This window comes from Schistocerca gregaria, chromosome X (assembly GCF_023897955.1).
Source record: "Schistocerca gregaria isolate iqSchGreg1 chromosome X, iqSchGreg1.2, whole genome shotgun sequence".
Lineage (NCBI taxonomy): Eukaryota > Metazoa > Arthropoda > Insecta > Orthoptera > Acrididae > Schistocerca > Schistocerca gregaria.
Window position 1 is genome coordinate 656,896,397 of NC_064931.1, and position 25,742 is coordinate 656,922,138.

At 45.3% G+C, this 25,742-nt stretch overlaps 1 protein-coding gene across 1 annotated transcript in view; it reads right to left on the minus strand.

Annotated features, from left to right (window-relative positions):
- Window positions 1-25,742, minus strand: part of LOC126298793 (uncharacterized) — a 484,775-nt gene that overhangs the window by 111,739 nt on the left and 347,294 nt on the right. Inside the window, exons 4-6 of the mRNA XM_049990259.1 lie at window positions 21,879-22,017; window positions 6,416-6,603; window positions 5,409-5,544 (exon numbers count right to left, since the gene is read on the minus strand). Coding sequence (XP_049846216.1) covers window positions 5,409-5,544; window positions 6,416-6,603; window positions 21,879-22,017 — 463 coding nt within the window. The remainder of the gene's footprint in view (window positions 1-5,408; window positions 5,545-6,415; window positions 6,604-21,878; window positions 22,018-25,742) is intronic.

Consider the following 25,742-nt stretch of genomic DNA (forward strand, 5'->3'; position numbering starts at 1 on the left):
TTGGAAGACATTAGACAGTGGTTGTGTTATAAGTCACAGTTAGGGGAGCTTGTGGGAGTTTGAGGAGAGCTGCATGTTAAAAAAAGCACTAATATGTTCTCATGCCAAAATTTTTGCGAAAACTTTTAAATGTGCTGAGGAAGGTACAGTCAGGCAGCAGGCACTCCACTTTTCAGTCATAGCCTTTTAAATGAACAGGAACATACTCGAATTTTTTGTGCTCCGATATGACGATTTTTCCGCTCGTATATTGATGTATGCTTGTGAATGTTAAGATCTCTCTCACATGTTTACTTTGACTCAATGGGAGCTGACAGAAAGACAATGTGGACGTAACTGCGAACGAATGGGAACAATAACTTTTCCGCTCATGCATTGTTCTGAAACGTACATTTTTCTTTTTCTGATACCATTTACGCAGCTTATGTCCAGTGAGTGTGATGTGTAGTACAACACATTCGAGACCCATCGATCAAACAAATCAGTCACAACTTGGGCCATACGCGGCCGAGCATTGTCCTGCAGGCTGTGTTCCAAAAACGAACAGCTTAGCGAGAGAAGCTGGGACACTTCCTAGAGAACTCGTCCATTATTTTGCAGAACAATGTTCGGGTGCATTCGGTGCGAGTTGTGACTGATTTGTTTGATCGATGTGTCTGGAAAGAGCTGTCCTACCCACCACACTCCCCTGACTGAAGCCCCTGTGACTTCAACTTGATTCCTAAGATTAACGAAGCACTTCGTGGGATTCGCTTCAGAACTGTTACAGAGTGTCGTCGGGCAATAACCGCTCTATTCGAATTGTCACACAACTGGCGCTGCTAAGGATATCCTACGACTTCACATCATTGACAGCATGTTGTGCACAATGCTGGTGACTACTCTGAAGGACAGTAAAACTTTGAAACATGTTTCTATTTCGTATAACTTCTAAATAAATAGTTGCCACTATCAAAGTTCCAACCCTCGTACACAAATTCAGTGAAAATTTAATATTGAAGCTGCACTGTTTAGCAAAAAGATGGTACAGTTAGACACTAGTGGGTCATCGGACGGCTAACGGAACTATGTAAACAAGTCGCACAGTGATGAACATGAAACCGGAGGGGTTTATAAATATTAGAGAAATACGCAAAAAGACAGCCGCCACAGAATTTTTGTTCATGTCATGTCATGTCATGTGAGACGGCGATTCACCTACGCTCTTGAATTTACAGCATTGGAACATCGTGGACTGGAAAGTGTAGCTTCGTTAGATCAGTCGCGTACAGATTTTTCAACGTTTCGAACTGAGGGTCGGACTTGACTGCGGCGTCGAAACGTTGGTGGTTGCGTATAAATAACTTACCTGATTAAACACTGGACAAAAAAAATTATTGTGGTAAGGTCTTATGGGACAAAACTGCTGAGGTCATCGGTCCCTAAGCTTACACACTACTTAATCTAACTTAAACTAACTTAGGCTAAGGATGACACACACACACACACACACATGGCCGAGGGAGGACTCGAAACTCCGACCGGGGGAGCCGCGCGGACCATGACAAGACGCCTAAGACCGCGCGGCTACTGGACAGGACCAGGAATTTTGCACTAAATTGTAATTGTGTAGTAGGTAGTAATTCCAGTGTTACTTATAGAACACTGCAGTACACACAAACTGTAGCTATCCCCCTCGGTACATATACTCTCTCCCTCCCTCCTCTCCACACTTAACGCAGTAGGATTGCATCCAGCAATTAAAAGAAATATTTCTTGTCCTGAGAAATATTGCCTCTTCAGCTTCATTGTAAGTCTTCCTGTAACATTATATACCTTTTTCTTTTAGAAAAACAAACACGATTATCAATAAAAGGTAAAAGGCTTAAACTTACAAGAACATCCTTTTATAAGGAGTTTATTTCCGGGATTTATGTGAAATGGAATTACGTACTGTGTTGTCTCCTGTAGCAAAACATCTCTGGAAGTTATTCGAGTTTCCACTATATGTATTATCGTTATCACGTTGTTTTGATCAAGTGTCATACCTGTCCTCGCAGACTTTCGATGTAGGCAAGCTGGTGGTTTCCAGTTAATCAGTGAATCCCTGACAGCAAGAGGAAATCTAGGTGAGGTACTGAAAACTGCTATATGCGTTGTCATCACAGTACACACATTCATATTGAACTGTGTCTGATAAACGAATAGTAGGTGAAGAACAAAACTTAATGATACAAACGGGAGCCAGTATGGAACACTGTTGTTTCTAGTTACAAGATCAATGTGACGAAAGTTTTTCCGAGCTCGATATGCGTCTAGAGAGCAAAGTATCAACGAAAACAGTGCTACGGAGGCTATAAAAATAAAAGTTGCGCAGTTGGGGCGCTAGAGCCAAACTTCTTGCAAGAAACCTGAATTCCAGGATACTGCGTCTTTAAAGACAATTTTATTGCTACTCAGATGTCCAATATTGGTCTTATAAACACAAGGATGTAACAGCACGTCTTTTCCGATCTCCCCAGTTGCCAGAGTCGAATATTTATCGAGGCATTGTGGTCTGTATTGAAAAATATGCTCACATAGCTGCAACAAAAATTTAAAGATATTTTTCTACAATTTTCTGGGAATCTTTCTCAGTATTGTCGACTGAGGTACTCACACAGAAAATTTTATTGTGTTTCGAGAAGAGTCTATTGCTTTTTCAAGAAAATATCTACTGTTTTCATGAAGAATGTGTCTTTGTTCAAGATATTTCAAATGCTTTTTTAAGAATGAATTTAATTATATTTTACTTCAAGAAAAGTAATTACATTGTCCTCCACAAGAAGGGGTTATTTCATTCGTTTACACGAGGAAGTTATTTATTTGTTTTTCAGGAAGAAGCACATCTGCTTTTAAGAAGAAGTTTTGGTTTTCAGAAGATTTACTTCAGCAGTGTGAAAGACGCTTCAGGACAAATTTTATGACGAATATATCATTGCAAGCTACAAGCCTGAGGCGATTGAGGTATTATTTATTATATGCGTAAGGTGGGCCTGAATGGGTGGAAGGAGATCCTATCGGAAAAATAAAAAAAAGGCATGTATATGCCTGAGTGTGGTTTTTAGGTGGTTTTCAAGACTCGTTTGCGCAAATGCTGGGACAGCTTCCAGTCTCTGCTTGAGAATATAACACACGGAAACAATGAAATTACGATAACACACAAAACGAAGTTTACACAGTTTTAATTTGCTACTAAGTTACAAGACAGCACACACTCCGCTGAAGAGAGAAAGTTTCATTCCGACAAGTTTACATGATTCACAGACAGACGGCGCATATGACTTCCCTCCTTTTGGTTAACTGACGATTGTGGCGTAAGGAATGGGATCTGGATTCAGAGTTACATTAATTTGCCAGATCGCGAAAACATGACCACGCACAACGAGGAAACGATAGGGAAGAAAGAAATTTCGGAAAACCACAGGAAATCTGAGTCTGGTTTGCGTGACAAGGACTTTAATCCCATTTTTCAAGACACAAGTTGATTGCCACATTCGCTGCTTCATCCCCATTGGAAATGTCCGCAGCTCGTGGTCTAGGGGCTAGCGCTGCCTGTGGATCACGGTGTCCCGAGTTCGATTCCCGGCCGAATTGAGGATTTTCTCTGTCGGGGGACTGGGTATTTGTGTCGTCCTCATCATTTCATTATCATTCGTGAGTGTGGCTAGATTGGATTGTGTAAAAATTAGACTTTGTAAATATCGGGACTTTGTACGGGCGCTGACTACCACGCATTTGAGTGCCCAACAAACCAAACATCATCATCACCCCTTGGTAATCGAGGCAGAGTGCTGAGTTCATCAGTAAACAGCCATACATAGAGAGGGCGCCACTCGGCAAGACCAGCCTCCAGAGAGGGCAACATAGTTCTGGTTACGCGCCATACAGGGCGCACACAACTCGGACTACGATATGCTTTCGCCTTACACCACCCAGTTCCGGGGCACACGGCCCCCTAAACGAACCTGTGACGTCACACTAATCAGCTTCCTCGCCAAACTTCGTAAACGTGCGGCTTCATGTAGGGTCCACGGGAAAACAGTACGTCAATGGAACGGTACCCACTATAGGTTTTAACCTTGTAGTCGGCTATCGAGACCTTGCATGCATTTAAAAGTGCAGTTAATAATTATTAAACTCTTCTGCAATAGTTACTCACTCTCCGCCGGAGTCGGCTGCTGGCAATCGTTAGACTTGTAGTGTCACGCGCTGTGAACGTCCATTGGTCAAACACAGATATAAGCAGACGGACTGTTCCACTACGCTGGTATCACCATAGCAGTTAGTTCGGCAGTATCAACACCGTGCATCAAGACAGAATTAGGATCTGTAGAGCCGGCCGCGGTGGTCTCGCGGTTCTAGGCGCGCAGTCTGGAACCGCGCGATCGCTACGGTCGCAGGTTCGAATCCTGCCTCGGGCATGGATGTGTGTGATGTCCTTAGGTTAGTTAGGTTTAATTAGTTCTAAGTTCTAGGGGACTAATGACCACAGCAGTTGAGTCCCATAGTACTCAGAGCCATTTTTTGAGGATCTGTAGACACTCGCCACCCACAGAAGAGTCCAACTGGAAATCCTACAAGTTATATTAATCATCGTTCGTTGGATTCAGGATTAGATCAGTGTTCAAAGACTGATCACTACAAAGAACTCTGAACTATACTGCCATGCAATCTCTTCACGTTCAATTAACATGAGGTATAATTTACTTTAAAAAATTATTATTGGTAATATGTGTTTCCATAATTTCTGCTATAGTTTGCCTAAACATGTTTGGACCTGTCATGAGGCTTTATAGTAGCTGCGTGCAAGCAAGCACCTCATAACAGTAATTGCTTTCCGCGATAGGGTGTTCTCTTCCTGCGGCATTTTTGTTGGACGCTAAGAGTATTTAATGAATACAACACAGAGTATATGCTCACTTCAACAAGCGTGCGGAAGGACTTTACCATTGGATTGGTTGCAGGAACACTCCAGGAACAGGGCTGACTAAAGAATATAAATCCAGGTATTCGCCTCAGTTAACCGAAGAAAATTGGCGGTTTGAGTATCCTCAATATGAAGTAAGAATATACTTTCTTAAAGACTGTGCCAATCCATTTGGTAACTGGAAAATGAAGGAAGGTAATTAGGATTTAATGTTCAGTCGGCAACGAGATCTCTGGAGGTAGTACACGCGCTCTGGTTGGTGAAGGATGGAGGATAAAATTGGCCGTGTCTTTTTCAAAGGATAAATCTAAATGTGGATGGCTGGACGGCAATCAGAACTGCCGTCACTCGAATGTAACTCCAGTGTCTTACCACTGCACCATATCACTCTGTTCGGTAAAATGAAGCAGAGAATCCAAAGCGTCATTAGTACCGGCCGTTAGCGTGCAGCGGTGCTGACCTGTAGCTGAAGGAGAGGCAGGGAAAACGTTGCTCGACGAGGCAGGCGTGCTCGCAGGCGATCAGCGAACCCTCCAGCTGAGTCAGCACCACCGACCGGTCCAGCCGGAAGCCGACGCGCGCTCGGACGAAGCAGTCTGCACGGACAATCAAAAGTCTCACGTATGGTTAGGTAGTGCATCAAAAGCAATGACACCGAATGTTCATAACATTTCAGCAACAAACTCCTGGCTTCTCAATACGTCACAGAATCATTAGAAGAAACATGTCCTGCCAAAAATTTATTTTGTACTTCGCCAATTTTGTTTTAATCAGAACTTTTTAGAAAAAAATCGAAATGACTCTGGTATAAATAAAACTTTTATTACAGTCGCGAAAGACGGAATATTTCTCAATATTACATACGACACCTATCTGGCACTTAAATATTGTTATACAGTAAATTTTATATGAAATTTAGGTATCTTGTCCACATTTTATTCTCAACATTGTGGCAACTAAAATCGACCATACGGAAAGTATATGCTATGGACTTTTACCTCTGCAAACTCTTCAAAATTTCGTGTAATGGTCTACTATATTTAATGCTGCACAATGACTGCGTTGAACATCGAAACAAAATTAAATCATTTATGGGGGGAAGGTATCAGTCAAGAAAATGTGTAAAAATCAAATTTTTGGGCCAAATAGGTTTCGTGAAATCGAATGGTAAGCGTGTCAAAGCAGTCGGAACACCACGTGTCAGCACAGGCGAGCAGTGCAGTAACGACAAAATGGCGCACAGAGCGGAATGCGGGGAGCACGTCTCTGTAGCAGCGAAAGGGTTAATGCGGCCGTGGTGGCTTTACTGCGCGCTCCCCCCTAAACGTAAGTTTGCGTACTATACTATGGCGCTGCTTCTCTCGGCGCGTGCGTCGTTTGCAACTGGCAACGCAGCTATCTCCCCCGTCTGAGCGGGCACGCGCGAGCCGCCAAGATAACAGAATTGAACTATAGTAGTGTACTGACCTCGAGGCGGCAGGTCCTGTGGCGGGTACTGAGGCGGGTATGGGTAGACATCGACGGGCGCCGTGGGCGGCGGGTCGGTGCAGGCTGCCCCGGTCTCGCGCAGGTAGGCGCTGAAGCGCACGTCTCGCAGTAGACGCAGCTCCGGCGGCCTCGCAGACGACAGCTCGCACACGCCGCCATCAACCCGCCTGGCACACACAGCACGTGTCACAGAGGCAAGGGCTCGCTCACCGCTCCACATCAGTCTCTGTCACTCAACATAAGCTGCATCCAATAGATACAAGACAAACAAAGGATACTTAACCTTCACGCGCTCGCACGGGCGGTGAAGTGACCGCCTTTTTGCAATTTCGCGCCATACTTACTCCACAAAGGCAACGAGGCGGCTGGAGGGACATGTATTCTCTAGTTGCACCTTTTCCCGAAAGATGCTGCTCAAAGTTCGTCCGAGTCGCACCTCTCTGCCTCTCAGGACAAGTTCAAATAGGTCCGAACACGTTCGGGGGTCAGTTTACCGCCTTGCTAGCGATTACGAGACTTTGTTCTACTGGTCTACTCCGGAATGTAAATATTTCTTTTTGTAATTCCCATATAATTCCTCAATTTTATAGACTCTTCCAATTCTCTAGTGAATGACCGAGCGAGGTGGCGCAGTGGTTAGCACACTGGACTCGCATTCGGGAGGACGACGGTCGAATCCCGTCTCCAGTCATCCTGATTTAGGTTTTCAGTGATTTCCCTAAATTGTTTCAGGCAAATGCCGGAATGGTTCCTTTGAAAGGGCACGGCCGATATCCTTCCCAATCTTTCCCTAACCCGAGCTTGCGCTCCGTCTCTAATGACCTCGTTGTCGACGGGACGTTAAACACTAACCACCACCATCTCTAGTGAATGTGCATGTGCTCCAGAATTTCAACATCAAGAATAACACAAAGGTGGCCTGCATGTATATTTTTCAGCTTACTTGACTTGGCAGGAATAAATTCGTTACGCATTTTTCTATTCAACACAGGTAATATGAAAGAAAAAACGAGAAGACAATTCTTACATGCGTTATCGCTGGAACTGATAAGCGAAAACCTGAAAGAAAGAGCTAAATTGAAGCATTTACCAAAAGATTTGTTAGTATTTTTGGAAAATTACAGAGAGAGTGACGTAGTTGAAACAGCTGTATCAACCCCTACAAGGAGAGGAATATGCTATTTGTGTGGCTCAAAAAAGAATATAAAAACAAAGCGAGACTGCGGCGAATGTGGAAGAAACGTCTGTCTACGATATTCAACCACGACAGTTACCTGCAATAATTATTGTCAGCCTCAAAACGAAAATGAAATGGATACAGACTGACCAACATTTTCATCTGACAGAAATGTTGGTGATGTTTTCAATCAAAAATTCTTTTTGGAAAGCAAATTTAGCTTTTCTTGTGACGAGTTAAGACAGTGAATAATTCTAGTCTTAAGTATTACATTATATAGGCCCAAAACTTTACAATAAAAAAAATGTTCTTATATTTCATTTGGGTATTTGGCTTCCTTTTTGTATTCCATTGTATATTTCATTGTTCAATAAAAAATTTGGATTACAAATGTGTTCGCAATATTGTGTGAGATATCCTAAGTCGATATGTTATGGAAATATGACCTTTAAAAACGGAAAACCTCAAAAGATTGATGAAAACTCTCGGGCGATCGTCCGACCGCCCGCGTGAGCGCTCACGTGACTATTTCTAGCGCGAGCGCATGAAGGTTAAGCTTCAAATATTCCGTCTGCTCTTTAGCGACATGTGTAACCGTACTGCTGTGCTGTTTGTTTATTTATTCGTGAGAAAAGAATAGAAGTTTAGTATACAAGGTACATAGCTTTCCATACGCAACAGCGCTTATAAACTTGCTGGTAATTTAAAATTTGAAGACATTTGCACATCTTGCAGCACATAATCCACATGGTTCAAATGGCTCTGAGGACTATGGGACTCAATGCTCGAGGCAGGATTCGAACCTACGACCGTAGCGGTCGCGCGGTTCCAGACTGTAGCGCCTAGAACCGCTTGGCCATCCCGGCCGGAGACATAATCTACATTGACGTAATTTGTTAAATACCACAGTCAGAGTCACTTAAAAACTAATGCTAATTTGGAATTTGAAGAATACGTTCAAAGAATGTTGAAATAAAAAAATAAGGACAAAAATGACAATCCAAGCAACTTTAGCCCAATATTTGGCAATAAGTACGGCTTCAGAACTTGCGGACATCGGATCAGTAAAGATACGTCTTCCAAGACCTAGTCTACATTGACATACATGCCTCGTAGTTCTTTGAGCATGCTCAAAGTTTTCCCACACGGGTCACTCTTCAGTGATATCAGCAACTAGGTATTCTGATGGTGTCATAAAGAGGTGTTCAGATATCTTCCGCATAGATAATGAGGAATACGTCTGTTGAGAAACTTTGTCTACTATTCTTACGAAACTTTTCCTGGATGTCAGTCTTGAAGGGAGAGGATGATGATCATATAACTGATGTTTATCGGAGGTAGATAGATACTTTACGCCTTACTCTGCATGCAACAACCTCACGTCTGATGTCCTGAGGGGCAATTACAGCTAAGTGGTGGAGTTTATTCCACGTTGTAGGTTTCAGACATCCGGTAATGGGTCTTCAGGACTCATTAGGGCGATATTCACATGTTTGGCACCGGCAGAATTGTAAAAGATTTGAGGGCATATCTGCTTATATATAATGTTTGTCAGAACAGCACGTCATCTTTTATATGATTCTACTGTAATTTTACGCTGATGTTGAAGTACGCACAGTGTACGAAATTCTGTGTTCACTCCTCTGCAGTCTATTGAAATTTACAGGTATGATGATATCTGTGAGTCACGCTCAGATGCCAAAAAAATGCATCTGGCAATTGCCAGCACAAACTTCTTTTAGGTTCGTTTGATACAACGACGTCATAGATCTTTTGAGGTCTATCGAACTGTGATTCTCACGGCTGTGCTCTAGTATCCCCACAGTTGACATGTGCCCGCTCGGCTAGCCGCTCGGTCTAACGCGCTGCTTCCCGAGCGGAAAGGCGTGCCGGTCCCCGGCACGAATCCGGCCGCCGGATTAGTGTCGAGGTCCGTTGTGCCGGCCTGCCTGTGGATGGTTTTTAAGGCGGTTTTCCATCTGCCTCGGCGAATGCGGGCTGGTTCCCCTTATTCCGCCTCAGTTACACTATGTCGGCGATTACTGCGCAAACACTGTCTCCACGTACGCGTACACCATAATTACTCTACCACACAAACACTGAAGTTACACTCATCTGGTATGAGACGTTCCCGGCGGGGGTAGGGGGGGGGGGTGAACCACTGAGGGCTACGGCGGGGCGAAGCCTCGCCGTCGTTTCTAGGTCCCCGGTTTAATACACAGTACATAAATACATCTACATCTACATGACTACTCTGCAATTCACATTTAAGTGCTTGGCAGAGGGTTCATAGAACCACAATCATACTATCTCTCTACTATTCCACTCCCGAACAGCGAGCGGGAAAAACGAACACCTAAACCTTTCTGTTCGAGCTCAGATTTCTCTTATTTTATTTTGATGGTCATTCCTACCTATGTAGGTTATGCTCAACAAAATATTTTCGCATTCGGAAGAGAAAGTTGGTGACTGAAATTTCGTAAAAAGGTCTCGCCGCGACGAAAAACGTCTATGCTGTAATGACTTCCATCCCAACTCGTGTATCATATCTGCCACACTCTCTCCCCTATAACGCGATAATACAAAACGAGCTGCCCTTCTTTGCACCCTCTCGATGTCCTCCGTCAATCCTACCTGGTAAGGATCCCACACCGCGCAGCAATATTCTAACAGAGGACGAACGAGTGTAGTGTAAGCTGTCTCTTTAGTGGACTTGTTGCATCTTCAAAGTGTCCTGCCAATGAAACGCAACCTTTGGCTCGCCTTCCCGACAATATTATCTATGTGGTCCTTCCAACTGAAGTTGTTCGTAATTTTAACACCCAGGTACTTAGTTGAATTGACAGCCTTGAGAATTGTACTATTTATCGAGTAATCGAATTCCAACGGATTTCTTTTGGAACTCATGTGGATCATCTCACACTTTTCGTTATTTAGCGTCAACTGCCACCTGACACACCATACAGCAATCTTTTCTAAATCGCTTTGCAGCTGACAAGGTTGACATTCTCTACTATATAACACTGGACTCGCATTTGGGAGGACGGCACTTCGAACACTTGTCCGATCATTCAGATTTACTTTTTTTGTGATTTCCCTACGTCGCTCCTTGATTTCTTGGAAGGGCGCGGCCGATTTCCTTCTGCATCCTTGAAGCAATCTGAGCTTGTGATCCGATTCTAATAACCTCGATGTCGACAGGACTAATCTTCCTTCCTCTATCCTCCCTACTACAAACTGAACTCCAAGTAACAGCCATCACCACGCCTTGTGAATGTGATTTTGTGCAGGATGGCGCTCCACCCCTTATCGACACACGTGTGAAAGATCTCTTGCGCACATTGGTGAAGATAGCGTGCTAAACCGTCACTTCCCACACGCTTTAGCCTCCCATGACCCCACACCTCAATCCGTGTGATATTGGTTCTGAAGTTACCTGAAGTCGCAGGTCTGTCGTGATCGTTCGACTTCATGAGCGATGATAAAAGACAAAATGCGACGGCAGTATCTGACCATACCTACTGACACGCTATACAGTAAATTTCACAACATTGTCCCTCGACTGCAGGTATTACTGTCGAATGGTGACCGATATGTGAACATTTGGTATAAACGTCGTCTCTGCTAAACATCATTATCGCGCTGTGGGATGGTAAGTTCCAAAGGGGACCAAACTACTGAGTTCATTCCAGAATGGGATTTTCACTCTGCAGCGGAGTGTTCGCTGATATGAAACTTCCTGGAAGATTAAAACTGTGTGCCAGACCGAGACTCGAACTTGGGACCATTGCCTTTCGCAGGCAAGTGCTCTATCATCTGAGTTACCCAAGCACGACTCACGACCCGTCCACACAGCTTTAATTCCACCAGTACCTCGTCTCCTACCTTCCAAGCTTCACAGAAGCTCTCCTGCAGACGTTGCAGAACTAGCATCCCAGCAAGGTCTGCAGGAGAGCTTCTGTGAAGCTTGGAAGGTAGGGGCATGGGTGTGAGTGTGTTGTCCTTAGCGTAAGTGAGTTTTAGTTAGATTAAGTAGTGTGTAAACCTTGCGACCAATGACCTTAGCAGTTTGGTCCCATAGAGACTTACCACAAATTTCCATTTCCATAGATGATATCTGCTGGGCTGCGCCCCTATTACCTGTGAGCACTGCTGTCGCCGCCACAGCTCTGTGTGTGGGCCACTCCTGCTGTGCCAGCCTATCAGCACTCACGTGGGCCCCATAAAGCTGGCAAGGCAGGGGCTCAGAGGGGCCTTCCGCAACCGCCTTCTCTCCGCCACGCACATCCTTTACAACCTCATCCCCTTCCCACACCTTCTCCCTTTCCTTGAACACATCCGCACCCGGTATATTGCCTGCTGACTCGATCCCCCCACCCCCTGGTGTCCCCCTTCCTTTCCACCCCCAGTCCGTTACTGCACCTTTATCGTCGAGTCTCGCTCTCTCTCCGTCTCCACACCCTCCAACTCCTTTCCCAACGCAACTTCCAGCACCTACCCCTCCCGGATGATGAACTTCGCCCTGACGTCTACCCCAATACCAACTCTAACCCTATCTTCCTCCTGCCTCCTCCTCAGGGCTCTCTCTCCTCCCCCTCCCTTCTCCTGAGTGGCTTTTCGCCTCCTACATCCCGTCCCTCTCCCATGCTCCCCTTCAGTGTCTTTGCACTCCCTCATTCCTTGTTTTCCCTCTTCATCTCCCGCCCTGCCGGTCTCCTGCCCCATGGTGCGCCTCCTGCCCCCATTTTCCATCTTCCTCCCACTCCCCCAGCCCCCCACACCTTCCTCCCCTCTTTTTCCCTCTTCTCCAGCCTCCAGTCTCTCGGCAGGTCCCTACCAGCGGTTTTTTATTCTTCATGAGTGCTCCGTCGTTTCCAGTGGTTTTTTAAGTGTCATGCGCTGTGTGATTTTTATCCTGTGGCCGACTTCTAACTTGTGTTTGCCTCCAGTGTTCTTTAAGTGCACTTTGATTTGTCACCTGTGTTCTTTTAACTTTATGTCGACTTTTTAACTGTCCCCCAGTGCATGTCCTCATCTTAGTGTATATTTTACCTTGCATCATCTCCATTTACTGTGTTTCTTATGTCTCCCTTTTATCCCCCCTTTTTATGTAATCACCCTTCTGTATTTCAGTAAAGCCAATTGGCTGAAGAGCAGTGGACTGTGCCGCAGCCAGCCCTCCCCTGCCCATATGGCTCAGGGGAATGAAATTACAATAACAAAAAATAAAAAAAGGCTCAGAGAGCAGTCATGTTCCGTCTGTGCTCTTGTGTTGTTCAATCTTGTGTTTCAATGTACGACTCGTTGTCCATTCCTGATCCTGCTACATCTAGGTTCTCGATCAGGTTTGTTCTTTGGACTTGTATACTGCCATATGCGTTCTTGGCTGTTGTTTTTGTCGTCTTCGTTGTTGTCCCTAGCTGTTTTTTTGTGGGTTTGGGCGACTAACCGTCGACGACCTTGGCCGGTCAGCCTGCGTCTTATGATCGTGTCTGATTCTGATTACTAGACTAGCTTGTAGAACTTATATCCATATCAGGTACCTGTACCGATTTCTCCACAGTAATTTGAGATTTATCTAAAACATATTTGTAATTAGCCGGTCCCACATGCAGTAATTTGTGCTTCCCACTTATACAGATCTCATCTCTTTCTGTATCTATGCTTTACATCTTCAAATTTGTTTTTAGCAGAGTGCCAAATTAACGGCTTTTTGCTTATATTCAAGGTCTACGTCACGTTTTGCTTTTTATTATCTTTGATCTTTCTTCATAAGCTTCCTCATAATACTCTTCTGTTAGAATAGGATCTGACATTGCAGTTCCTTCTTCGAAGCTTAAGATAGTGTGCCGTTCCGTACACATGTCATTGTCAATAGCATCTTCTAACTGTGACGTAAAAGTAATTTCTTCGCTAGTGGTCGTAGTTGCCACATTGCATAGTTCTGCAACGTTCGCAGAAGAGCTTCTGTGAAGTTTGGAAGGTATGAGACGAGGTACTGGCAGAATTGAAACTTTGAGGAGGGGTCTTGAGTCGTGCTTCGGTAACTCAGATGGTACAGCACTTGCCCGCAAAAGGCAAAGGTCCCGAATTCGAGTCTCGGCCCGGCACACAGTTTTAATCTGCCAGGAAGTTTCATATCAGCGCACGCTCCACTGCAGAGTGAAAATCTCATTCTGGAAAAATCGAAGTTTATTTCTTATGTAGGTTTACTTGTAAGAACGTGAAGGTTTTGTCACGGTCACTAATGTCACGCCTGACGTTACGTCTGCTCTTGCTTACCATCGACTTCCCAATACAAAACGCATTGCTGTATCAATGAAAAATAATTCAAGATAGTAAAATGCTAATGGAGATACTTTGTGAGATCGCAACTTTATTGCCAGACGACAGTGTAGTGTGGTGCCGAATGTATTTCGAAAATCTGGAAAATACTGGAGCTACCTATTCATGTGCATTTACTGTTTGTAAGGTGTTATTTGGTTTTATATTAATTGTGTTCTTTGAATCCATGCTGATCCTTGAGAGAAGTATATTTTCCGCAGGAACTGAAATTACGTTCGAACTCGGAATTAGCTTTAGCGTCTTACAACAGACGTTAGGAGTATTCGTCTGTAATTTTCCTCCTCAATTATTTCATATTTTCGAAAATTTGTGGAGACTGCATACTTTTTAAGTAATGTGACACCTCTTCGCTAAACCATAAGCTGTCGATAAATGACAGTTAGGACAGGTGCTAATTTGGCAGCGTAATCAGTGCAATAAGTAACAGGTACTCTGTCGCAAAATGGAACCTCATTTCTCTAAAAAGTCATTACATTTTTGAATTTTCATATTCTGGTTTTCTGCTCATCGTCTTCGGCGTTAACATGATTTTTTCACCGTTTAGGTTGTTTTGAAGTGGTTTCACTTCTAACCAGAATCGCACTCCCTCTCCTTTGGGCTGACCGGCAATAAATTTCATATGGACATCAGTACTTTATTTGGCCATACTCTTTTCACAGACAGCGTGTTTTACGATTAACAAAGAATTTTCGAAAAGACTGATGGGGTTGCTACAAGAAGATTTCCCCACTCCTTCCTTTGATTTTTGTGATGGTCTTTCAGGAGAGAGCCCGGAAATGGGTAACCCTTAAACCAGCTGTTTTTTGATTATATATTGTCACTATTTCATTGGTGCGGTTGGATGGGAAAGACAAATTAAGGTAGTTTTTAAGCATCTTAACTCCATTCATAAGAATATCCAATTCATTTTGGAAATACAAACACATGTTTACCTGTTATTTCTGGACGCTCTGCTTGCACGGATGAATGGTTGTTCTCCAGAGCATTTAGTCTATCGTAAGTCCACTCACACTGATTTGTATCTACAGGCTTAGGGTTGTCATTGCCCGTTACAAATAATGGGTGTGATTAAAACACTTGTGTGTAGGACATACACGTTTTCCGTTTGGGCATATTCACTCCAAAACTGTTGTGAGAGGGAGTTCCACTCCCTAGTTAAAATAGCCATCCTAAAGTAAACCCGAAAATCACTCATTAGGTGACGAGGAAAGTACGCAGTCAAAAGAAGAAAGTACGCAATCAAAACATACGTCTCTGCCTATGTATGTTAGTCGCGTTTCGCCCAAAATAGCAAGTCCCCAAAATAGCAAGTCATGTGGAGATTTCCAGTTACAGTAGTTTCCACGCACAATCAAAGATTTCAGCCCTTCATGGATCAGTGAAGGACGATTTATTACGTATTATGGAAAGTTGAAGTTGTAAACTATCTTGTTATGTTGATATGGCTTATATCGATCAGGCCACACCCACTGTGGAAGAGAGTAACTCTGGTAACACCGTGTCTTGCATTTACACTAGACATTCAGAGGAATATGAGAAAACAATTATTTTGCCTTCAGCAACATCGTTTTGTGACTCCATTATTAAAGTGTCCAAGGAATTCGCATGGTGGAACACTTCATTTGTCGTGATAGCTGCTATCAAATTGAATTCCGTCGTTTATACAAAGTGCTGTAACGAAGACGGCAGAATACGCCTTAGTTAACGCCGTGCGGCAACCCACCAGGCAGCTGAGTTCTGCACTTCCAACGTCGTTGGCGTAGTGCTAACAATCTTGTTACTACACTCCTGGAAATGGAAAAAAGAACACATTGACACCGGTGTTTCAGACCCACCATACTTGCTCCGGACACTGCGAGAGGACTGTACAAGCAATGATCACACGCACGGCACAGCGGACACACCAGGAACCGCGGTGTTGGCTGTCGAATGGCGCTAGCTGCGCAGCATTTGTGCACCGCCGCCGTCAGTGTCAGCCAGTTTGCCGCGGCATACGGAGCTCCATCGCAGTCTTTGACACTGGTAGCATGCCGCGACAGCGTGGACGTGAACCGTATGTGCAGTTGACGGACTTTGAGCGAGGGCGTATTGTGGGCATGCGGGAGGCCCGGTGGACGTACCGCCGAATTGCTCAACACGTGGGGCGTGAGGTCTCCACAGTACATCGATGTTGTCCCCCATTGAGCATGTTTGGGACTGGATGAAGCGTCGTCTCACGCGGTCTGCACGTCCAGCACGAACGCTGGTCCAACTGAGGCGCCAGGTGGAAATGGCATGGCAAGCCGTTCCACAGGACTACATCCAGCATCTCTACGATCGTCTCCATGGGAGAATAGCAGCCTGCATTGCTGCGAAAGGTGGATATACACTGTACTAGTGCCGACATTGTGCATGCTCTGTTGCCTGCGTCTATGTGCCTGTGGTTCTGTCAGTGTGATCATGTGATGTATCTGACCCCAGGAATGTGTCAATAGAATTTCCCCCTCCTGGGACAATGAATTCACGGTGTTCTTATTTCAATTTCCAGGAGTGTATAATCTTGACACACGTGTGAAATGCATACAGCTTGTCATCACATACTGCGACGAGAGAAGCTAATGTCGGTCTTTGACGGATCATCTCACGACCTCAGATTACTGACATATGACGACTTCAGATATCGTGCTGGTAAGTGGTCGATGGCCTTCGGCAACGCCGAAACATTGTCGAGGATTACCATTAACAACTGTTGCTTTATTGTCTTCAGAAGTCGATAAGACTGACAGTTTATCTGAAAGTTGAGGTAGATCACTTCAGAAGTGGTTTTATAACACAGTAATAAAATTTGAAATAGTAGATGAGTGCCACAAACAGAATGTTGCTCTGGTGAGAAGGGATATTGCTATAATGTCATTCAGGGAGAACAGATAATTTCGAAGACAAATGAAAAGGAAGAGTCATTAGCGTTCAACGTCCCATAGTCCACGAGGTAATAATGGAGAAGTATACGCTCTGATTTAACGGGAATGGGAAAAGAAATCGACAGTGTTATTTTCAGAGGAACCAGCAACAGAGGACGATTCGAGTTTAATGTCCCGTCGACGTCCATGTCATTAGGGCGGAACATAAGCTAAAATTGGACAAAGATGGGGAACAACGAATAAGCAGGTGCGGCAATTGGTTGTAGGTGATGAAGGTGGGCGCTAGATGATTATCTGACGTGATAAATTCGTGACAAGATACTGGGGATATATTTTTTCTCTTTATTCTAAATATTTTAGTAACTTTTTAAATTTAATGGTACATCAGGAATTCCAAGAGCACCAGAAATTCGCCGAATTCGAGTCATTAACCGAATGGGTTGGGGGAATATCAAAGAAGAATCTGCTGCGTGGTTTCATCTGCGGTACGTGACATGGAAGGCATTAAATCGACTGAGGACAAGTGTGTCACGACGCAAGGCGAGCCTCAGGAAGTAAGGCTTCACGACTGAAGATGAGACCTGTGAGTGTGGCGGCCAGCAGGACCCACATCTGCTGATCTGCAAAAATCTGCCTGATCCTTGTATTACAGAAGATCTATGTGCAGGAAGTGATTAGGCCATCCAGACAGCGCAGTTCCGGAGCTTACGGTCCATCTAACAGAAAATCTACAGTGGCTGGGAGCATTTTGTTATTATTTTTATCATTTTGAATTACGTATGTTCTGGACACGTAAAATAAATACACTCCTGGAAATGGAAAAAAGAACACATTGACACCGGTGTGTCAGACCCACCATACTTGCTCCGGACACTGCGAGAGGGCTGTACAAGCAATGATCACACGCACGGCACAGCGGACACACCAGGAACCGCGGTGTTGGCCGTCGAATGGCGCTAGCTGCGCAGCATTTGTGCGCCGCCGCCGTCAGTGTCAGCCAGTTTGCCGTGACATACGGAGCTCCATCGCAGTCTTTAACACTGGTAGCATGCCGCGAGAGCGTGGACGTGAACCGTATGTGCAGTTGACGGACTTTGAGCGAGGGCGTATAGTGGGCATGCGGGAGGCCGGGTAGACGTACCGCCGAATTGCTCAACACGTGGGGCGTGAGGTCTCTACAGTACATCGATGTTGTCGCCAATGGTCGGCGGAAGGTGCACGTGCCCGTCGACCAGGGACCGGACCGCAGCGACGCACGGATGCACGCCAAGACCGTAGGATCCTACGCAGTGCCGTAGGGGACCGCACCGCCACTTCCCAGCAAATTAGGGACACTGTTGCTCCTGGGGTATCGGCGAGGACCATTCGCAACCGTCTCCATGAAGCTGGGCTACGGTCCCGCACACCGTTAGGCCGTTTTCCGCTCACGCCCCAACATCGTGCAGCCCGCCTCCAGTGGTGTCGCGACAGGCGTGAATGGAGGGACGAATGGAGACGTGTCGTCTTCAGCGATGAGAGTCGCTTCTGCCTTGGTGCCAATGATGGTCGTATGCGTGTTTGGCGCCGTGCAGGTGAGCGCCACAATCAGGACTCCATACGACCGAGGCACACAGGGCCAACACCCGGCATCATGGTGTGGGGAGCGATCTCCTACACTGGCCGTACACCTCTGGTGATCGTCGAGGGGACACTGAATAGTGCACGGTACATCCAAACCGTCATCGAACCCATCGTTCTACCATTCCTAGACCGGCAAGGGAACTTGCTGTTCCAACAGGACAATGCACGTCCGCATGTATCCCGTGCCACCCAACGTGCTCTAGAAGGTGTAAGTCAACTACCCTGGCCAGCAAGATCTCCGGATCTGTCCCCCATTGAGCATGTTTGGGACTGGATGAAGCGTCGTCTCACGCGGTCTGCACGTCCACCACTAACGCTGGTCCAACTGAGGCGCCAGGTGGAAATGGCATGGCAAGCTGTTTCACAGGACTACATCCAGCATCTCTACGATCGTCAACATGGGAGAATAGCAGCCTGCATTGCTGCGAAAGGTGGATATACACTGTACTAGTGCCGACATTGTGCATGTTCTGTTGCCTGTGTCTATGTGCGTGTGGTTCTGTCAGTGTGATCATGTGATGTATCTGACCCCAGGAATGTGTCAATAAAGTTTCCCCTTCCTGGGACAATGAATTCACGGTGTTCTTATTTCAATTTCCAGGAGTGTACTTAATAGTAATTATGCACTTTCTCTTTTGGGAAATTTTAGTTCTGATTATAATCTGCAAGAGTCGAAACCGGTAAAGTTGCATAAATCCAGCAAATACGTTCAAGATAAATGCGAATGAAAAAGTATTTCAATGTTCAACACTTACAGAGAAAATAAATGCTTTTACGATTGGTAAGTACAACGTCAAAGTCGACAGATTTTAAACCTTTTCTGAAGCTTCAAAATCAATTATTTCTTGTCCACAAATGGGTAGTTTCAGGTAGTCTGTCACTGAAATCAAGTCAACGATTGACTTGCTATATTTTCGAAAGTCTGATACTCATCTGCATCTTAAACGTGGTTAAGTAATTAGTAGGCTCTATATAGTCGTGTAATATTTGTTCTGTAATCTTAGAGAGTGCTGGAAGAATAAGGAGATGTCCTTAATTCGACAGTGTTTCGAAAGATCTCTCTTTAGGTAATTGTTTTCAAGACTTCGTTTCAGCCACGATTGATTGACGAGCGTGAGATTATAAACATATAAAGAAACTAATTACAGTTCTTCAGTGTAATTTCATCACGGTCGCAGACCTCTATTGAGACTGCCTGTAACGGAAATATAGATTATGCGTATCTTGGGTCAAGTGACTGTGATAAACACATTCCAAATAAGTGCAATCATCTACACAAGTTGTCAAGGGGTTCAAACAGTCAGACTTTCGAAAATAGTTATATTTGTTTTCCTATTTGCCTGTTGTATATTTCAAATTCCTTTTATTTTATAAAGCACAGTCAAATGAAAACGAGACAGACGCAAAAATTTAACTAATGAATTTATTATTTCAAAAGTAATCCCGACAACTCTTAATACATTTATTCCAATGTGAGACAAGGCGGTCAATTCCTTTATGGATAAATGTTTGCGGTTAGCTACGCGCCCATCATTTCACCCAGGCGCGCATCTCTTCGTCCGAAGCGAATCAACGGCCACGAATGTCTTTCTTCAGGTCTCCAAAAATATGGAAATCGCATGAGTAGAGCTACCACCTACCTTACTCCTGGCTGAGGAAGAGTTTCAAAAACTCTACCTTCTGGTTGTGATGAGAAATGGACGACTTAGAAGTCCCTGAAGCGACTGAGATGTGGAGTTGGCAGATCAAAGGTTAATCTGGCAAGATGGAGATACACAGATCAAAACGATATTCAGTTTGAATATAAAGAAGACGAGACTGGTCATCATGTGCTTCAATGGCGACTGCATCCAGTTCCTGCACTCAAGATGAACTTCATTAAGGTACAGTAAATGAACTGGAAGTGGCCAACTTTTCTTCACAGCTGCGAGGTAATTATTGTATAGACTTCTGATCAGTGTTGTCAAGTGGGGTGGGACTCCAAGCTCTGCAAGCACTTGTCACAACTTTTTCCAGATAAGTAATGGCCGCTATCTATAGGGGATCTCAAGTTGATTCCGTATTTCTAGATTTCCGGAAACCTTTTGACACCGTTCCTCACAAGCGACTTCTAATCAAGCTGCGGGCCTATGGGGTATCGTCTCAGTTGTGCAACTGGATTCGTGATTTCCTGTCAGGAAGGTCGCAGTTCGTAGTAATGGACGGCAAATCATCGAGTAAAATTGAAGTGATATCAGGTGTTCCCCAGGGAAGTGTCCTGGGACCTCTGCTGTTAATGATCTATATAAATGACCTGGGTGACAATCTGGTCATCCGAAGACCAGTATCAGTTGCAAAGCGATTTAGAAAAGATTGCTGTATGGTGTGGCAAGTGGCAGTTGACGCTAAATAACGAAAAGTGTGAGGTGATCCACATGAGTTCCAAAAGAAATCCGTTAGAATTCGATTACTCGATAAATAGTACAATTCTCAAGGCTGTCAATTCAACTAAGTACTTGGGTGTTATAATTACGAACAACTTCAGTTTGAAAGACCACATAGATAATATTGTGGGGAAGGCGAGCCAAAGGTTGCGTTTTTTTGGCAGGACACTTAGGAGATGCAACAAGTCTACTAAAGAGACAGCTTACACTACACTCGTTCGTTCTCTGTTAGAATATTGCTGCGTGGTGTGCGATCCTTACCAGGTAGGATTGGCGGACGACATCGAAAGGGTGCAAAAAAGGGCAGCTCGTTTTGTATTATCACGTAATAGGGGAGAGAGTGTGGCAGATATGATACGCGAGTTGGGATGGAAGTCATTAAAGCAAAGAAGTTTTTCGTCGCGGCGAGATCTATTTACGAAATTTCAGTCACCAACTTTCTCTTTCCGAATGCGAAAATATTTTGTTGAGCCCAACCTACATAGGCAGGAATGATCATCAAAATAAAATAAGAGAAATCAGAGCTCGAACAGAAAGGTTTAGGTGTTCGTTTTTCCCGCGCGCTGTTCGGGAGTGGAATGGTAGAGAGATAGTATGATTGTGGTTTGATGAACCCTCTGCCAAGCACTTAAATGTGAATTGCAGAGTAATCATGTAGACGTAGATGTAGACAACACAGTCAAAGGCTTTCCTGTAGTCAAAGAAGCAGATGAAGACAGGAACACAGCTCTCGCAATTTCTCGATTATCGTCGTATGTTGTGAATCTGTTCACGAGCTCCTTTTCATTCAACATGTTTTTGATACGAGAATAAATAAAATCTCGACGTTTATCGCGCGCTGCAAAAGCTGGCATTGGATGAGATCTGTCTAGAGTACCAGAAGAACGCCACAGAAAACTGGTAGAGACGTGTGAAGATGGCTGATGATTTAGGCGCCGTGCTCTGTGGAGTAGGCAGCGCAGGCCGACAGTACGTACCGGAAAGCGAGGGCGTGGCAGGAGAAGCGGCGCTGGGTGGAGCAGGCGTGCTGGCAGGCGGCGAGCGACTGCAGCGGCAGCGAGCTGCGCACCTGGTCCGGCGCCACGCGCTCGCCGACGCCCAGCAGCTGGTAGCAGTCTGCCGGCAGAACAAGGCAACGCTATAGTCTCACTTCTAACTCATTACCATCACAATATACTGAGTGGGGTATACGTAGTTTCAGGTCCCGACGATTTGATTGGAGTTTTGGTAACTGCAATCATAATTTATCGGTATAACTGTTCCGGGCCACACATTTCTGTAGTTGAGTTCGGTTAAATGGAAAAGGATGAAAAGAGAAAGCACACGTTTATAATATGTGTGGGAACTGGACATAAGTCGTAATCTCCTTCTCCTCCTGTCTCTGTCCATCTCCGCCTCCCCCTCTCTTTGTCCATCTCCTCCTCCTTCCTCATCTTTCTGTCCATCATCTGCTTCCTATCTCTCTGCCCATCTTTTCCTTTCCCTCTCTTTCCATCATCTCCTGTCCTCTCTCCCCCTTTCTCTGTCCATCATCTCCTCCTTCTCTCTCTGTCCATCTTCTCGTGTCCTCTCTCCGCCTTTCTCCGCCCATCACCTCTTCCCCCTCTCTCTGTCCATCTTTCCTTCCCTTTCTTTCCATCTTCTCCTGTCCTCTCTCCCCCTTTCTCCGTCCATCACCTCTTCCCCCTCTCTCTGTCCATCTTTCCTTCCCTTTCTTTCCATCTTCTCCTGTCCTCTCTCCCCCTTTCTCTGTCCATCACCTCCTCTCCCTCTCTGTGTCCATCTTTCCTTTCCCTTTCTTTCCATCTTCACCTGTCCTCTCTCCACCTTTCCCTGAATATCACCTCCTCCATCCTTTCCTTGTCCATCTTCTCCTCCCCACTCTTTCCATTTCCTCTTGCCCCCTCTCTCTGTCCACCCACTCCATTTCACATTATATGCCGATTTCCTCCCATCTCTCTGGCCATCTGCTTCCCCCCCCCCCCCCTCCCTCACCTTGAATCTTGTTTGTTGTTCTTGCAAATTCAGATTCTTTGATAGTAAAGTAGAGCCTCAGTAATTCGAGCTAGTTGGGGCTCGGGCTACCACGAATTAAAAAAAAAAAAAAAGAAAAACCCTCGGATAATATGGAAATGACACTAAATAAATGGGTAAATCCTGAATAAATAAAAAACAATATAGAACATATCTGCGTTGTATGTACATATATGGGCTCACATTTCCAAGTTACATTTTAAAGTAATTCTCCAAAGTCGTTTATTTTAAAATAGAATATCGATTTTTAGGAGTAATGTCGCGCCATCTTATAAGAAGAATGGAGTTGGAGTGGCCTCCGCTTGCTGCTCGATAAAAACCAATGCTGCATCTACACTCCTGGAAATTGAAATAAGAACGCCATGAATTCATTGCCCCAGGAAGGGGAAACTTTATTGACACTTTCCGGGGGTCAGATACATCACCTGATCACACTGACAGAACCACAGGCACATAGACACAGGCAACAGAGCATGCACAATGTCGGCACTAGTACAGTGTATATCCACCTTTCGCAGCAATGCAGGCTGCTATTCTCCCATGTTGACGATCGTAGAGATGCTGGATGTAGTCCTGTGGAACGGCTTGCCATGCCATTTCCACCTGGCGCCTCAGATGGACCAGCGTTCGTGCTGGACGTGCAGACCGCGTGAGACGACGCTTCATCCAGTCCCAAACATGCTCAATGGGGGACAGATCCGGAGATCTTGCTGGCCAGGGTAGTTGACTTACACCTTCTAGAGCACGTTGGGTGGCACGGGATACATGCGGACGAGCATTGTCCTGTTGGAACAGCAAGTTCCCTTGCCGGTCTAGGAATGGTAGAACGATGGGTTCGATGACGGTTTGGATGTACCGTGCACTATTCAGTGTCCCCTCGACGATCACCAGAGGTGTACGGCCAGTGTAGGAGATCGCTCCCCACACCATGATGCCGGGTGTTGGCCCTGTGTGCCTCGGTCGTATGGAGTCCTGATTGTGGCGCTCACCTGCACGGCGCCAAACACGCATACGACCATCATTGGCACCAAGGCAGAAGCGACTCTCATCGCTGAAGACGACACGTCTCCATTCGTCCCTCCATTCACGCCTGTCGCGACACCACTGGAGGCGGGCTGCACGATGTTGGGGCGTGAGCGGAAGACGGCCTAACGGTGTGCGGGACCGTAGCCCAGCTTCATGGAGACGGTTGCGAATGGTCCTCGCCGATACCCCAGGAGCAACAATGTCCCTAATTTGCTGGGAAGTGGCGGTGCGGTCCCCTACGGCACTGCGTAGGATCCTACGGTCTTGGCGTGCATCCGTGCGTCGCTGCGGTCCGGTCCCAGGTCGACGGGCACGTGCACCTTCCGCCGACCATTGGCGACAACATCGATGTACTGTGGAGACCTCACGCCCCACGTGTTGAGCAATTCGGCGGTACGTCCACCGGGCCTCCCGCATGCCCACTATACGCCCTCGCTCAAAGTCTGTCAACTGCACATACGGTTCACGTCCACGCTGTCGCGGCATGCTACCAGTGTCAAAGACTGCGATGGAGCTCCGTATGCCACGGCAAACTGGCTGACACTGACGGCGGCGGCGCACAAATGCTGCGCAGCTAGCGCCATTCGACGGCCAACACCGCGGTTCCTGGTGTGTCCGCTGTGCCGTGCGTGTGATCATTGCTTGTGCAGCCCTCTCGCAGTGTCCGGAGCAAGTATGGTGGGTCTGACACACCGGTGTCAATGTGTTCTTTTTTCCATTTCCAGGAGTGTAGCTCAGCCAAACCATCGGTGTGAGTGATCACTGGTACAATTTCTTCAGGCAATTCCTCGCCCTCACTGTCTTTAGCGGGTTCGCTAACCATTTCAACAATTGCAAGATCGGTCACTTCAAACTCTTCATCCATTCTGAAACATGACTCGCACTCGCATTTTCACATCAAGCAAACATTTTCGTCAGTTCTGCCAACGGTAGTTCATCTTCATATGTACTGAAGGTATCCGTTTCATTGCGTAAAATCTTGTTCCAAGACAAATAGCTTTTGTCTGTTGTTGCCATTGTCTTACTTTTTCTTTTCTTTTTGTTGGGATATGTAGGACACTCTGTGCATTACTGTACACTGGTAGCTTTTCAGGTGGAATTAAATGATGTTACTGTAAATTTAGTTGGCGAGTTAGAAATCACTTTTCCTATATGTGTAATTTTGCTGTGCGAAATTATCTGAAAGTTGATTTTGCGATTACTTATAATTAGTTTCGAAATATCTGTTTACAGCTGCATTCTCTTCTGTTGGTGAAATGGACTCAAAAACCAAATGCATGGTTTTACAAAACTTAGGACGCAAGTAACACTTTTTCGCTATACAGAACTAAGTGTTTTTGTTGTTTCTGAGTGTGACCAGTTCCTGTCGATGTTCGCTTGTTCTCATGTCGGTTTGGCGCCAAATATGAACTTTGTTCTCTACCTCTCTCTCTCTCTCTCTCTCTCTCTCTCTCTCTCTCTCTCTCTCTCTCTCTCTGTTTGTGTGCGCGCGCGTGTGTTTGTTCGTTTATCTGTTCGTGTTGTCTTATCTTTACATCTCCATTAATGAGTTAAAGCATGTGCCACTGCAAAGTGTAGTGTATACTGACGGAAAAGAAATCGGAACCTTTAAATTAACTAATGTAGAGTAATGAAATTTCGGGAATACAATTACTTAGACAACATATTCAAGTGATTAACACTGCAAGGCTACAGCCTAATGTAAGCCCGAGATAAGCCACTGCAAATGTGAAATGCTGATACATTAATAACCAGTGTAACCGCCAGAACGAAGAATCCAA